The sequence below is a fragment of the Pleurodeles waltl genome, chromosome 6 (assembly GCF_031143425.1).
Source record: "Pleurodeles waltl isolate 20211129_DDA chromosome 6, aPleWal1.hap1.20221129, whole genome shotgun sequence".
Classification (NCBI taxonomy): Eukaryota; Metazoa; Chordata; class Amphibia; order Caudata; family Salamandridae; genus Pleurodeles; species Pleurodeles waltl.
In genome coordinates, this window is record NC_090445.1 from 119,522,068 (window position 1) to 119,539,727 (window position 17,660).

Below are 17,660 nucleotides of genomic sequence, written 5' to 3' on the forward strand. Positions count from 1 at the left end.
CAGCAGGGTGGCCTCTTTCCACAAGGTGGAAATGCATAAGAATGCCATCCTAGAGAATTTTCTGGAAACCCGTTCATATGCTCAGCGTTTATGCAGTACTTCCTAATGCTGAAGGGGATGCTCTGACCGGCTCCTGGTATTTTCAAGGAGCCAGTTAAACCCCTGGTGGTCACTCATAGATAGGGTGGACAAAAACTATAAGACCTCTCCATCAGACTCTGTTTACATTAAAGTTTAACTTCTCCAAGTCCACACCGCCTTCGAACAGGCCAGTGCAAAGGGTACCAGAGATGGATGAGGAAAGTAAGAAGATTGATGCTGCTGGCAAACACATTGCTGCTTAATCCGCCACCCACTGGCGCATTGCTAATTGCTAAGTCAATTTGATTACTTTCCAGGTATGGCAGGGTACACTGGGATGGAATGAAGAGGCTCCTCCAGCACCTCCCGGATGAGTACCGCTAAAGAGGTCGAGTATTCTGGAAGGTAAACTCTTATCACTCATCTTATCACTCCATAAACTGTGTTCTGGATGCTGCTGACACTGTGGCATTATTCCACCGTCCTCATCCGTGGGCATGCCTGGCTCTGTGTCTCAGGCTTCAAGTCAGACATTCAGCAGGATCTCCACAAGCTGCCCTTTGACGGAAAACATCTCTTTTGACTGCAGGTTGATCAGATGCTGGAGAAGATCAAGAAGGACACCGATACCAGCAAGGCAATGAGCGTCCTTCCTTCCATATTTCATGGTACCTACAAATGCACAGCTCCATAGGAAGGTTGGTTCCCCAAAAAGAGCTGTTGCCACCAAGCAGCGACTTCACGCCTTCTTCCCCTTGATCACACGGCACCTGCTGGGGTTGACTCCAAGCGTTTTACGCCACATGGCAGCAGACTAGTGGGTGCTAGACATCATACGCCATGGTTTCTGTTTGGAGCTCATTTCCACTCCTCCCCACATCCTGCCTGCAGACACATCTCCCCACAACACTAACACCTATTTCAGGAAGAGGTAGATGCTCTCCTTTTCAAGTGCACCATAAAGCCAGTGCCATCACACCTACAAGGCTCAGGGGTGTATTCCCTCTACTCTCTCATTCCCAAGAAAGACTGGTCCCTCAGGCCTATCATAGACCTTAGGCCTCTTAACGAGTACATCCTGTGAGAATATTTAATTTCACCATGATCACTCTACAGGATGTCATACCGCTACTTCAAGAAAACAACTTCATTCCTGCCCGGGACTCCTATTTCCACATGCCAATTTACTCTGTCCACCGTTGCTACCGCCGGTTTGTGGTAAATGACAAACATTATCAGTTTAAAGAGCTGCTGTTTGGCATCACCAACTCCCCCTAGAGGGTTTTCAAAGTGTTTAGCAGTGGATGCTGCAAGGGCATCTGTGTGTTCCCTTATGTGGACGACTTTCTGATTAAGAATGTAACTCTCCAACAGTATCTCTCACACACACTCAGGCCACTATAAACCCCCTATACTTTGGGTTTACCATCAATGCCACCAAGTCCCTCCAACCTCGTCGGTTTCAGCCCTATCTAGGGAAGGTCCTCAGCTCACTGGTGGGTAGGGCCTATCCCAGTCCGGAAAGAGTGCAAGCCTTCCAGGCGTTGCTTCCTATTTTTCAGCCAGATTACCGGGCCACGAACAGAACACTCAGGCGCCTCCTCGAAATAATGGCTTCCTGCATTGCCATAGTCCTAGACGCCAGGTTACACATGCACCCATTACAAGAATGCTTAGCACAAGAATGGTGTCAAGCGTAGGGTCACTGGGAAAATCTATTGTTAGCCGGGAGCGGCTCTTATTGCTCTCTGCAGTAGTGGAACACGAGGAACCTGTTGCAGGGGTGGTCCTTTCTCAACCCCATTCTGCAGATCACCATCACAACGGATGCTTCCCTGATGGGGGGCCGATTTACAGGATCTCACCGTCCATGGTCAGTGGGCACCCTGTCACTAGGGTTTACATATCAATTATGTAGAACTGTTGGCCTTTCACCTACCACTGAAAGCCTTCCATTGACATATCGTGGACAAGTTAATTCTCTTTTCTACAGACAACATGACCACCATATACTATCAACAAAAAGCAAGATGGCACTCTCTCCTCTTCTCTTGGCATAAGCTCTGACCATTTGGCAGTGGTCTTTCGGTCACAGAGTCAGTCCACTGGAGGGAGTGCCTTTGGGGGGTTGATAGCAACTTTGCAGACCTCCCCAATAGGATACATCTGCAGGTCCATGAGTGGAACCTCCACCTGCAAGTCATTCTCCAGTACTCCCGGCAGTGGGGGTTTCCTGATATAGAACTCTTTGCCACCGACAAAAATGCAAAATGCCCAAACTATGCCTTTAGGTACTAACGCCCACAGTCAATGCCTATGGATGAACTGGTCAGAAACATTTGCCTATGATTTTCCACCTCTCCCACTTCTGTTGGTGGTTTAGACGTTTTGGTGCCGTCCCTCACTCTTATCCTGGTGGCTCCCACATGGTCCAGACAGCCCTGGTTCACCCCCCTTCTCAAACTCTCAGTGGTTCCGCACAAGAGGCTTTCCATCAACCCAGACCTTCTCATTCAGAGCCAGGGAAAAATCGGCCACCCTGACCTCAAATTGCTCAACATCCTGAGGTCTTAGGGTTTAGCTATTGAACCCTTCCTACAGAATTGCCTTCTTAAGGACGCATGCAGGGAAATGGAAATGATTTATCCATGACCCTTTGGAAGCAAGTGGCTAGGACATTGTCTGCTTCTTTCCACACTTGAACAACGGTGGCCTAACCTACACTTCCATTCATCTCCAGTTAACAACAGCTCTGTCTATCGAAGTCATCCCATGAGATGAGGGAGCATCAGCATTGAAGGCCTGGCTCCCTGGATGAGCCTGTGCCTGAGCCATGTCCGCACCTCCCGGGGATTCCAGGAGCTGGAGAAACCTCCAATCAACTTCGTGAATTTTATGAGGCCATTCACCTCATATTTGGGTAGACTGTCTGTGCTGGAGCACATTCTGGCCCCGTGGGCTCAGGAAGGGCACCTACTGGTCTTCCACCGGCAGTTTAGTCCCCTTCGCCAGTTGAGCAGTTTGGATCCATGGCTAGATCTGGAGCAGCACTGGTTGAGCCATCTCGACCTTTCCCCAGTGTGGGCTCCACTGCCGACATCACTGATGGCAGTGCAGTCCCCATACTCATCCCAACTCTGACACGGAGCCAGGTGGGCATTGTTCGATTTGGGGCAGACCATGCAGGCCGGAGCCTGTGACCTATTCCTTTGGGCTAGGACTTTGAGATGATTGGGAGGGGCCACTAGACCCTGATGAATACCAGCCCGTAGATGTCACCAAGGACAGCTGGTGTGAGAATCTGGTGGATGCCAGTGGACTGGATACCTCCCCGGATACTGGCTTGCTTTTTTCTTCTACTATGGCTACTGAGGATGGAGCCTTGTTTGCTATGGTGGTGAGTAGGGAGGCGGCGGTACTAGACCTTCAGCTGCCCACTATGTCTTGATGGAGCTGATACAGCCGGGAGTCACCCCATCTGAACTGCTTCTCCCGTTTAATGAAGCTTTGTCCCAAGGCAACCATCCAGCATACAGTCATGAAATTACAAATGTATATAAAATTACAATTGGCAAAGAAAAATACTAACTCTCCTAACATGGCTTACCAAGGATGTAGATAGTGTACAGCTTCTATACATTGTAGCTATTACACAGGCATTTTATTTTAGCCTAGGCCTGCAGCTTGTGCCCTTTCACTCCGATACATGGATTTTAATTCTTCTTAATATTTAAGCTAAAGCTTTATTTAAGTGGACATGTTTTTATTATTTTATCTCTGTCCTTTCACACATAATTCTGTTATTCTTTTCTCTGCACAACAGTTTCATTCTGTGCTTCACTCAAGGCTGATTGTGATAAGTTAATGAGTTTTATTAAAAAAACCTGCACTGCCCCTTACACGATAGAGGGGAATTCCAGCCTGTTGCCATTGTATGCTGCACGTCGCCTTTGCAGTTTCTTCTGGCACCTGATGCCTTCTCTCACTCCATGTGGGAGGACTCTCAGTAGACCAACAGACCTCTGATGAAAAGCTGTCGCACGACACAGGATCAGACTCTGTCCCCCACGCTCAGTGGTGCTGCCTCCCAAATCCAACAGTCTTGTTACTGTAAAGGGAGCCTATACGACAGCCCCTTGTTTGTCAGAGGGGGTAACCAACACCAAAGTCCTTGTATACAAAGCTAATCTGTGAGATTCCATGTAACAAAAACATTATCTGTAGATTTTAATTCAGAATAACAATAACCTGTGAATTCCTATTGACTTTGTGCCAGGTCTACTACCTCCATCATAACCTTTCCTAATGAATAATCAGGCCTATAGCCTTATCATTAGCTTGTCACCATAACCAACTCAAATTACAGTTCACAAAGACAAAAAACATCTCTCCCTAAAGAGCCTAAAAAGCATTATTCCAGTGCATAGTTTCTATCCCCACAGCTTGTTTGGGGGGGCTCAACACCAAAATCCTTTTTACTACAGTTAATCTGTGAAATTCTATGTAATAAAATACCTTTCTACAAGCTTTAGCACAGTGTAATAACACTTCATCTTTTGTTTATATCAGGATTTTCAAAATAAGTAGCTAAGGCTTACTGATTATGTTAAAATGTATAATAAACAGATTAAAACTATCAAATTTGGCATCATGTTTCCCAATGAACCTAAAAAGTCTATGGGCCAGTTGTATCAAATGATTTTGCAATCGCAAACTGCGAAATCGTCCGTTTGCGAGTGCAAAATCATGGTCTGCAATGCATCAAAGGCATTTGCAGACCACAAAATGAAAATCGCAAAAATTGTGATTTTCTGCGTTGCGACCTGGATTTTGCGAATCGCAATTTGCGATTCGCAAAATCAAGGTCGCAAGGCAATTCTGCAAAAAATCGCAAATTGCGATTTTTCGCAGAATGGTATTTTGCACATGCAAAATACCATTGTCTGCAACCAGTTGGTAACTTGGTGCAAAATTTAAAAATGCAGTAAAACTGCATTTTTAAATTTCACATGTAAAGCACACATGCCCTTTTGGCATGTGTGTACTTTACATGGTAAAAAAAAAAAATTTGGGGTGCAGGAGAGGGGGCCTTAGGCGCCCAGCACCCTGGCCTTTTGCATTTCCCAAATTGCGATTTCTGTTTCAGAAATCGCAATTTAGGAAATGCAAAAAATTCACAGCTATGGGCTAAGAGGCCCTTAGCTGCGAATGGGGCCGGTATCGCAATTTGCGATTCGGTAATTGCTTTTGCGATTTTTAAGAAATCGCAATTACCGAATCGCAAATGTGATACATGGCCCTTTGCGAGTCGGTAATTGCGATTTCTTAAAAATCGCAATTACCGAATCGCAATGGGCCAGATTCACACATCTGGCCCTATATCCTTTACCATTGGGTCCCAATACCAGCATATCCAATTTCACATAAACTGCCAATCATTATGCACACAGCTATAAAATAATAAATATGTTTACAAATATACAACTTGTAAAACAATATACAGCCCCTTTCAGTAGGGCCTATCGGGAATAATTGCATTAGAAACCTCCAGAGTTTACCAGTGTGTGTTGTTCAATGCTGAAACCATTGCCTGCTGCCTTAATCTGTGAGCTAACACTTAACAAAATACCTGCCATTAGCCTTTAACACAGTGCAAAGATAACCAACTGTTAAAGGCTTACTGTGGTTTTAACATACAACTTTCTCAGTTAAAAAGGTAGACCAACTTCCTTTGTCATAACATTACATACTAAGCAGACCTGACCTATGGTTTCTGACATAATGTTTCCCAATGCACCAATCAGGCCTATGGCTTGTCACCATAACTAACACTGGCCTACAGTTTTGACCATGAGCTTTCCCACAAGACAACCATCAGACACACAATCGTAAAATTATAAAGGTATACAAAATTACTATTGACGAAGCAAAATACTGTCCCTCTTAAGAAGGCCTAGCAAAGATTCTCACAGAACAAACCTTCTATAGTCAAGGTTTGTGACAAGAGTTAATCAACACCAAATACATAGCCTACTACGGTTATCTGTGAAACAAAATACTATCTTTAGGCTTTAATATAAAGTAATAACAATACACTCGTACATGCCTATTTACTTTAACATATGCTTTTTCACAATTTATTCAGGCCTAAAGCCTTTATCATAACATTTCATAATAAACAGAACAGACCTATTGCCACGATCATAGCCTTGCCACCATAGGCAACTCATTCCTGCTTTATTAAGTATAATATTTACCAGAAGCCAATACGAATAGTCTTTTTAGTGGAAGCTCCTTTATTCTGCTTGATTAGATCCTGTACTGGAGGCAACCAACATGTTGGTGGAGCGGATGCCCCTCTTTCTGTAGTATTCTGTAACTGTTTTATCACATAATGTAATTCAACGGTTGCACTGTCAAGGCATAGCTGAAAATCCATGAAGTTTAGTGTAGCGCCTTGGGCACCTGATACTGCTCTTCAACCCAAAACTGCACTCTGATCTCTAAACGTAATGATGGAAAGGGAGGGTGTTGGGCTTGTGATGCATCCCTTCTGACTGCCCTCCTCCCAATTGTGCTGCTGCCAGAGAAAACCAAACACTGAAATTATCAAGTTATTGAAGACACTTTAATAGCATTTAAATGTTATGAAAGTTCAAGCGCAGGCATCCATACTTCTGCTTCCTTAGGCAACTGGATAAATAAACAAAATAATCACAGCTCCGTAGATGGTAAGCACTTTTGTCTATAGAAGCACACAACGTCTGCCTAATCAAAACATGTGCTCCTGGCTAGCAACATGCGAGCAAAGCCAAAGCACCTCTGTAATATTTCTGTAAGCTATTTTTAGGTTGATCGCATCACTTCTTCTGTGCTGTCAACTCAGACCTAAAAGCTCATGCCTTTTTCTTCTGTGCGTAGGTCAGACATGTAAGTGCTAGTTGAACTAATGTAAACTTCTGAGCACTATTAATGCATTCACATTATTTTTACAGGGTTTGCCCCCATCCTTTTTATGCATGCTTATTGGTAATTTGGGAAGTATATTTTAGGAGGGGGCTACATTAAATATATGCCATGTCAAATCGAATGTTTGCAGGCAGTCCTGGCATCAAAACGCACATCTTCGCATTCTGCGGCCTGTAGTCTTGTGTTTATATTGGCAAACAGGGGTGCACAAACGACAATGAACAACTAAGTTAGCCAAAAAAATGTTTTACCACACTAAAAATGCACTTAGGGCTAATCAAGTGTTTTTATGACTAGGATAATTGTAGCCTCCTCTATATTGCACTGTGTTGGTCCTGGTGCACACCTCACAGGTGCAGTACTTTACAAATAAAATTCATGAGAAGCTGCTCCATTTACAAGCAAGGACCCATATTTGTTTTCACACAAACAATTAATCACTACTGTGCAGTGATTTGAGTCATACTGCAGTGTACCATGCTTAGCATAGGCAGAGCGTTTAAACACAAGCATAATATAGCAATGTCACTTGCCAGCTGTCCTCTAAGTACCAGTTGTCAAAGTTCTGCAATTTAGTGTGATTTGAGTGCCATCCGAGTAGTTGTAGATCGTTATATAAAATAATGTAATGTCTGGAGAGTAGCAGTCTACAGAAAGTGTTGAAAAGGATTGTGACAGGATCAAGCCTTTAAGTATGCTAGAGTTTGGGCTGAACAGAGGTAATCAAATGGGTTGGAGGGGAAAGATGGATCTAGTTCTTGATAGTCCCATGGATATCAAGTTCTCCTAGCCCTCAGAAGCAAGAAATGGTGGTTGACTGGGTGAAGCGGCAGTGTTAGTGGGGAAAAATGTTTAACTGTCCCTTCAAAGGTTTGGGATTACCTATTACCTTAGCTTTGCACTCTTATTGCTGGGCATTTGCTAATGGTCCACCCTTATCAAGTCTGGTGTTTTCATGGCCTGTTAAAGTAGCAAGACGTAAAGATTTCTGAACTCTGTTCTGCCACAGTCTGTGCCTAGCAGTAGGCTGCAGCATCGGTAACATTTTCGGATTATGCTGTATGATAGTAAAATTACAGCAGTACAGCACTACTGCGCATACAGGTACTGTAGCATGAAGAGAGGTGCAGCACCACATTATCCATTATCCTTAATGTTTTGCTGGGCAGAAATCGCAACATGAAACTGTTGTTCCTTAACCCACACAGTGGGTCATAAATGTATGCAGGTTTATGTAGGAAAATTGAACAGTGATGCTGCAAAAACATATTATGATTAGATGTAAATCCGTTCAGTACTTTTTGAGAAATGAAGGGAAAAAGTGTCTGTGTGTATGTGTGTGTGTGTGTATATATATATATATATATATATATAAGAGACTGGAAGATGCAGGATCACAAGAAAACAACAGCCAGCCAGGGCAAAAATCTGGATCCCAAAGGATACAAAGAGCCACAAGAAAATGTAATATCCAAGAAAGAAGTGACTCAAACAGATGATCTCATTAAAGAACAAAAATATATTTCTACTACAACGTTTCAGCTTCCGCCTTCCTCAGGTAGTACAAGATGGTTTGCTCATATATATATATATATATATATATATATATATATTTTCCTCTCCCAGGAAGCCAGCCCTATTCCGTAGCTTATTCTTCGAGAATTTCCAGGAGATGGCACAAATCTGGTACGGATGATTGCTTTTACAAGGGGGTTATTATTTCATAGCAATCAAAGTGCGAGGTATCACCAGAGAAAAATGGCCTACGCGTTTAAGCAAAAGCCTGCGACTGGGCCATCCCATAGTACAGTGCAAAACACAAATTTAAACGAACATCCTCCTTTTTGTCCACACCTTTTTCCCTAAAAGTATATATACATACAACGACCACTTAAAATGCCATGTACATAATTTAGCCTAAATTAACATGTTTCTTAGTACAATACTCCTTTTTTCCATACAGTGTTTCTTTTGGTAAAACGTTACACAAATTAAACTAACTACTGACATGATTGCATAATTCATAACGACATCACAATTTTACTTTGGCTTGTTACTTATTTCAATACTTCTTTTTGGTAAGGTGCCTTATTTTCAGTAAAGTGCTTATCTTTGATAATATGTTTGCGCAAGTTTAGCTCATTAATGACATATTTACATAATTCGCAACAGTACTTCTTTTCGGTAAAGTGCCTTATTTTTAGTAAAGTGCTTTTTGTCCTTAATAATACATTTATGTAATTTGGAGAGAGAGAGAGAGAGAGAGAGAGAATGAGAGAGAGAGAGAATGAGAGAGAATTTTTTTTCCAGTTGGCAGAGATGGATTTCTCAGATTTTTGGCCCTCAATGACTTTGCAGCCATTCGCCAAAACCTTTCGGGGCTGTTCTGCGTTGTACATTGGGGGATGATGGAAAGTCGTTTTGCAGAGGGTCATCAAGAGGGTGCAAAGTTAAAAGGAAGGAACCAAAACAGATTTTGACAATGCGTTTTATTTAGACTTTCTGCGGCGGAAGTAGCACAAAAGCTCCAGTACGGATTTGTAGAAAAATTGACAGTAATATAGAGTATAGTATGCAGATGATCCTTTTTTAAATGGCAGCCAAATAGGTCAAGTTATTACAAGGCAAATAATCTTAGTGATATATGTTGTTTCATATGTAGCACACTACTGCTTTAAGTAGCAAAGATGCCCAAAAAATAAATCAGACTGCATATGTAAAGTTTCAGATTTACTACATAAGCAACTTAAAGGCCCATTTATGGTCACATGCTAATATAAACCTATAAACCAATACATAACAAATAGAACACATCTTAATCATCACAAGTTTCGTTTGCATGGTCTCTGGCTCACAAAATAACTGCCCCACCATGTTTCTAATGCACTCCATGCAAAACAATGGAAAGTTGACATAGAAAACCAAATATATGAAGGACAAGATCAATGGCCACGAAGGACAAAACAAGAATCTTAATATTTTATAACAAAAGTGATTGGCTTTCATTCACTTTGGGCTTCTTATGTACCACAGTACTACTAAAAATACCAAGGAAGGCCAAAAAATAAACTAGACCTCCTATGTAAAGTTTTGGAATTACTACATGAACAACTAATATACATTTATGGTCACATGATTATGTAAACCAATAAAAAAAAAAATAACAAATACAGTAGAGAAAAAGAAAAAAATCATATTCAGATTGCCACTCTGTCTTCCATAGATTGTATTTGACATATCATGAAAACTGCCGCAAAGATTTTCATTACATTTGGCAGGGTCATACATTACGGTGCACATATGATCCTTTTTGGGTACTGCAGATAAGTAGAGTGCATATTTTTCAAGTTTTATTTAACACAAACTTTATTGCAATAATATATTGCATAACTATGTTTACAGTTAAGTGTTGTAAAATGTTATTACATTTCATGCAGTATACACGGCCATACAAGTAGTTTTTTTCGTTTATCAATTTTGGAATCGTAGATGCAATGTTAACAACTATGAAACACGACTATCCCCATCCCACCCCCTTCTGCTGCATCTCCTCTGGTGTCCAATAGTGATGCTGTGTGTATGGAGGACTCTAGTGCGCCATGTTGATGTGACCTGAGTATTCCATTTGTATGTGTGCGTCCTTGTGGGGTATCCAACATTTGGCAAACAATCGTGGGACCACTAAACCTCGGGATAATAGTAGGGACTATTCAGGTGGTTGTGAAAAAGCGAGGTCGTAGGACTATGCCTGGTTGTTTCATGAGGGGAGGGGGAACTATGTGACCCCCTAGGCCTCATCATCTTCCTTCTGATCTACTGCACAAAATGCTTCTATCAGGGCATCCCATTGCATAGAAATCGATCTTTTGCAAAGTCACCTCTACTCTTTGTGGCGTATTGCCACACTTTCAACCTGTCACAGCCTGTTTGTGGTTCATCAGGCTCCCAAGAACTTAACATATGAGCTGACAGAGTGGCTATAGACGTCGGCAGTCTGCGCAGCAGGACATTTGATGCATAGGGATAAGGCAGGTTTGTGTAGCATATTGCCATCTTCCAGTATGCGAGGGCAATGCGCAAGAGGAGATTAGAGTTTGTGGTGGATGCAGCCGGGCCTAGACACAACAGTTGATGTAAACGCCCCCGTCGGAGCATGTTCCCAGTGTAGCCTATCTCTTCCAAATTATGGCCTGCAAGCCAGTATGAGAGCCATTGCAATTGGCTTTCAAGTTATAAGGTATTTAAACTTGGTGATAACTATGATCACAGTACTTTAGCAGAATTTCATGAAATTTCACAAAGCTACTGCAGTACATGGTGATGACAGGTTATTTGTTTGGATAATGACTGCCTTTACAAAAGTTTAAGGCAGCCTTGTTTTAAGGCTGCTTTGCCAGTGTTCTGGCTTAGGGCCTAGGATATAGGTAATAGGTTTTTATATTTTTCCTTACCTATTACCACATTAGCAAAGGAAAAAATAATTCTAGGTTTATATAAATGTTAACAAAATGTTATGGAGTACTGCACTACTCCATAGGAAGTACTGCAGTATATAAAAAATATCTTAAAACACTAACATACTATATTTCACAAACATAGTGTAGTACAATGTATTTACAATTTTTAACATGTTTAATTCGGTAAAAAAATAAAAGCGTACAGAGTACCACAGAAATACCTACAAAAAAAGCAATACAGTACAAATACCGCACAACTTAAATGTTATTAAAAACAGAATTTCCTAAAAATTTATGGTACTTATTAGGTACTAGCACAGTACTCCGTAAACTTATTTAAAAATATATTATTTAATTGAAATAATTTCCCTGCCTATTACCGCTTTAATAAAGTGGTAATAGGTAGGCAGCTACAATAAAACCTACTACTTACCTGTATCTAGTGTCTTAACACAGCCGAAGTGTAGTAAAAACAATTTGACTGCCTTTTCATTTTCTAAAAATAGCTTGTACCCAATAGCTGTTATTCGATTATATGGTTGTTGTCATTGCCATGTACAGCGGTACACCACAGATTTACCACAGTCTACATGGCCCAAAATATAAGGCCTAACTGTATTATTGTTTTGCAGTACCCTTGAGTCATGCATGATGTCAAATGGGCAATGCAAAAGTTTATTCAGATTTGCAAAACAGCACAAGGCCACCGTGCTTGGTCCTACATTGATTGGTAAATCTGGAGAAACAAAAGGCATACCATAATCTGCATTGCTAGTGAATTTCACATATATCCCTATGCCACACCACTGCACTATATACTACTCTACTCTTTTATGCTAGTATATGCCACACCACTCCACGCCACACCACTGCACTGTATGCCACTCCACTCCTCTCCACTGTCCGAGACTCCACACTACACTATTATACTGCATGACAATCCCCTGTACCCCTCCACCGGACTTTATTTTACTTTGCACCATTCCACTGGATGCCATTCCACTGTACGTTATTCCACTCCATTTTATACTACTCCACTCGACATCACTCCAGTGTATGGCGCTCAACTCTGCATCACTTCATTCTATGCTATTCCATTGGTTGCAACTGTAATGTAGGCCACTCCACTGTATGCCATCACACTCTACCCCACTCTGCTGTATGCCAGTCTAGTCTACACCACTCCACGCTACTTCACTATACGCTGTTACATTCTATGCCACTCCACAACACTCCACTGTATGCTATTACACTGTACACAACTTTACTGCATGCTCGTCCAATTTGTGCTATTACTGTACACCACTCCACTGTACCCAACTCCACTATACACTATTCCACATTGCGCCACTCCAGTATACGCCCCTACATTCCACCCCACTCTATTCTAAGCTAGTCCATTGAATGCCACTGCACTTTGCCGCTCCAGTCTACTCTACTCCAATGTACGCTATTCCACTCTATGCAGCTTCAATATTTGCCACTCTACTGTATGGTGTTCCACTCTACCCCACCCCACTGTACGCCACTCCATTCTACATATCCCATTGGAGTTCAATCCACCGCATGCTACACCACTCTTTGCCATTACGCTCTACCCCCACTTCATGCCACTCCAATCTACACCACTCCACTGTAGTCTATTACACAATATTACATTCTACGCCCGCCACTGTATGGAACTCCAGTCTACGCTTTTCATTGCACTTTTGTACTCTACTCCACTATATGCTATTCACTCTGCTCCACTCCACTATTCTACTGTATTCCACTCTGCCTCTCCCCTTTGTGCTATTCCACTTATGTCACTCCACTATACACTCCTCCAATTTACACTACTCCAATTTACTCTTTTCCACTTAATATAACTCCTCTCTACAAAACTCTACTACACTTGACTAGACTGTCCTCGTACACTCTTGTCCAAATTTATACTCAACTCTATGCCCATGCACTCTACTCCAGCCTGACGAATTCCAACACTGTATAACACAGCATTGCACTCCACTGTATGAGACTCCAGTCCAATTTATAACAGTTTACTTGACTCTACGCTGCTCCACTCCAATGTACACCACTCCACAGAATTCCACTCTGTCACTCCACTCCACTATATGCTACTCCACTCTGCCACCACAGTGTACGCCACTCCATGCTGCTCTAATGTAAGACAGTTTCCTTCACTCTATCCTCCACTCTATACAACTCAATTACACTTAGTGGCACTGTAGTCCACTCTATCCCCATACACTCCACTGTCCACCTCTATTCTGCCACTCTACAATGTTTTACTCCAGTCTAAACCTGTAATCTCCACTGTACTATACCGTATGCCGCTCTGCAACACTGTACTCTGCATCACTTCACTTGACAATACTGCACTCTCTAACACTACTTCACCATACTCCACTCTAAAAACTCTGCTCCAGTCTGCCAGTCTACGAGACCCTACAATACTCTACAGTGCGCCAGTCCACTGTGCAACTGTCCGCTCCCCTCTTCAATAATTTACTATATGAAGAATCATGCCACTACACTAAATAGAACTTTGCTACACCATATGCCACACCACTCTGTTCCACTCAACAACAGTCCACTGTACAAAAATAGACATTATAGCACTCTCCTCCACTGTACTGTATGACACTTCACACAACAGCACTCCCCTCAACACTGGACTGATTTGAAACACATTTTAATTAAAATGTAAAAATAAGCCATAGAAATTCAATGAAAAAACAAAGGTTAAAGCTTAGTTATGGTTAGGAAAACTTTTTCCCCTATACAAACCTAACTTAAACTACACAAATGTTCAGGTTATTAGGAGTAACGCATCTCCATCCACACTCTTTTCAGCTCACTAACCAGACAAGTCATTATAGGTTGCCACTCTACCATGCATTGCTTTGTGACAAATGCCATTTGAGATGTTATGAATGCTATGATTTCACATGCTGTAAGTGAAGCGTATAACTAGTGCATGGAAAAGGTGTACTATGAAATATAGTGGGTCTCCTGAGTCATTGAATCTATGACCTCAGGAGAACTAATCGTATTGTTTTAAAGCACTCCGAGCTCTGTGCTCTTCAGCTGGAGTACAGGCAGCCCTTGTTGTTTCTGTGGTTGCAATTCGTCTCTTTTTAACATTTTTAGACCACAAAGACATGTTTAATGTTTTATTAAAAATATTTTGTGGCACTGCTATTAAACATTGCAATGTGGCAACTTGATCATTTGATTTTCGTTATTGGTGACTTTTTGGCAAAGCTGTTAGGTGTGCTTTATATATGTTGATGTGTTGACCCCCTAAAAAAGCAAATAGCCCTGCTCCTTCATATATTTTGATGGTCTGACCCTTTGATAAAATAGGTCTGCCTTAAAGTAGCACCCTTTATTGACAAAGCCCGAAGGTCCGCCTTAACTTAAAATTAAACCCTTTGTAATGTTATATGACATAGCCATGCCCAAAGATGTGGTGTTGGGCGCATGTGTGGAATGCAGCTCTGCACCCAAGCCCACAAGGTGCACTGTGGGGTTGGGCACCTGTGGGTTTCAGGCAGCCATTGGGGCATTGGGTGCCAGCAGGGTTTAGTCCAGGCCCTGCGTGCAACCCACATGTCAATCAACATCGTACTTTACGTAAAAAATAAAAACATACAATTTTGTTGAAAAACACAAAAGGCTAAAGTGACGTTATAGTTAGGAATTGTAACATTTTACTTTAATAATAAATACATTTAAGAAAACGAACAAGTTCACTGAAAAAAGTTTAAATGGACGTTATAGTAATATTAAAATTTGTATTTGGTATTTATAAGGCGCATTACGACCGTGGCATCGAATCGCTAAGTACAAGAAGGGTAAGTGTCAGAAAAACCAAAAAACTCAAGGGAAGAAGAAAATTAGCGAGGAAAGAGCCAAGTTTTTACTAACCCCCTGAAGGTCAAAAAGTTTTTGTTCCTTCCTTATGGCCAGAGGGAGTAAATTCCAGTATTTGGCAGCAGCTACCGTAAAGGCCTTATCTCCCCATCTGGCTCTACGAGCACAAGGGATATGGATCCTGTGGGCTCCTGTTAATCTAAGTTGCCGACTCGGCCTACACCAATGTAGCCTTGAGGACAAATATTCCGATCCACATCCATGCACAGACTTATAGGTCAGACATAGAGTTTTAAACATAATGCGCTTTGCGACCGGTAGCCAATGCAATTGTTTCAGGCTACTGCTAGCAGAAGCAGAACAAGGGAGATCTAATATGAAGCGGGCAGCAGGGTTTTGAATCAGCTGGAGCTTCTTAACTAAATAATTGTCCAGATTGAGCAACAAGGCATTACAGTAATCTAATTTGGAATTTATTAATGCCCAAATGACTGTAATTCTCCACTCCATCTGTAAATAAGGAAAAATCTTTTTCACGTTTTCAAAATCCAAAAACTAGATTTAGTAATGGAGTTCACTTGGGAATTAAAGGAAAGACAATTGTCGAAAATAACACCCAAGTTTCTGGTGGCGGTAATAGGGGCAGGAAGCCCGCCACACTCCAGAGGCCCCCAGTGTGAGTTCCTTACCGACGCCGAACCACAACATTTCAGTTTTGTCACCATTTAACTTTAGCCAATTCAGGCCCATCCAACTGTTGACTTCTCGTATACAATTATTGAAGAGGTCTGCCACTTCCTCCCAATTTTTAGGAACTGGAATGATCAGTTGAGTATCATCCGCATAGGAGGTGGGCATGAAGCCAAACGAACAAATTAGTCTGGCTAAAGGAGCGACATACAAATTGAATATGGTGGGGCTCAGTGAGGAGCCTTGTGGGACACCGCATGGCAAATAATATGCTGGTGTCCTAAAATCTCCACAACTCACCGTAATAGGTCTATCTCTCAAAAAAGATTCCAAAATCTTCAATGCCGTATCTCTAATCCCTACTTGATGGAGACGAGATACTATAATCTGAGGCGAGATGGTGTCCTAAACAGCAGATAGGTCCAATAGGACTAATATGGCTCCTTGCCCCTCATCCATCAATCTACGAATAGTGTCAGAAGTGGTAATGAGTGCAGATTCAGTACTATGGGCTTTCCTAAAACTATGTTGGGAGTGATCTAAGCCTCCCGAATTATGAAGAAAGTTAGCTAATTCATTATTAATGTGCGTCTCAAAAATCTTATCTTGAACAGGGAGTAGAGAAATAGGCCGCAGATTACTTAAATCATGTACTGCTCCGTCAGGTTTCTTTTTCAGGGGAACTACTGTCACTTCCCTCCAAGGGGGAGGAAAAACTCCTGTGGTTAGAACTCGTCAGTTAAAACGTACCTTTTTAAACAAAGACAACCACCAAAATTTACCAGCTCTAGTTATCTTAAGTATAGTTCAGGCCTACGCCATGCACTGCTAATTGCCTCCCATATTACATCACCCTTGACCTGTTCTGTGACACCATTTATAACATCACTGCAACATCTGGAATGCCTTTGGCAACACTGTGCCTGGTTATTTTAGAGCACGAGTTACGAGATTCAAGTTACTATAATGTGCCTCTGGTTTGTCGTGTATCCATTAATCAATAATGTATCCGAAATTTCAACCTGTGACCATGCCCCAAGTCTTTTGTATATGAAGGTGGCGTAAATTAGGAAGACTAGAATCTGATGCCAGTTCTATAATACCTGTCCACAAGTCAGAATAATGTGACTAGTTCTTCTGTCTTTATTTCTCAGGTTGCAGCCAAGACATTGCCTTTCTACAAGGACTATTTCAATGTCCCATACCCACTCCCTAAGATTGATCTGATTGCAATTGCAGACTTTGCAGCTGGTAAAGTAATTTTAATTTTGGAACTTGTAATGTTTGCTAATGTTTTTATGTTGTGTATGTTTCCTTAACAAAATTTGCATTTTATTTTACAAGGAGCCATGGAGAACTGGGGCCTCGTCACGTACAGGTAGGCTGCTTGCAATTCTTCTTGTAGTTCCTCAGATTTAAAGATGATCAGGTTGCTTTCATTACATTTAAGTCATTACATGAGCCTATCCCATGTTATGTATTAAGCCTGATAAGTAGTTTACAAAATAATATTTTCTAATTTCTTCCAAAGATCAACATTGTATTGGGTCTGCCTTTCTCCAGGATGACTCTCACAGATCCTGT

At 41.7% G+C, this 17,660-nt stretch overlaps 1 protein-coding gene across 2 annotated transcripts in view; it reads left to right on the forward strand.

Moving 5' to 3' along the window:
• The window catches only part of NPEPPS (aminopeptidase puromycin sensitive), a 695,867-nt gene that overhangs the window by 262,642 nt on the left and 415,565 nt on the right, over window positions 1-17,660 (forward strand). For both annotated transcript variants that reach the window (XM_069237501.1, XM_069237500.1), the window contains 2 exons: window positions 17,231-17,327; window positions 17,421-17,454. In XM_069237501.1, coding sequence (XP_069093602.1) covers window positions 17,231-17,327; window positions 17,421-17,454 — 131 coding nt within the window. The remainder of the gene's footprint in view (window positions 1-17,230; window positions 17,328-17,420; window positions 17,455-17,660) is intronic.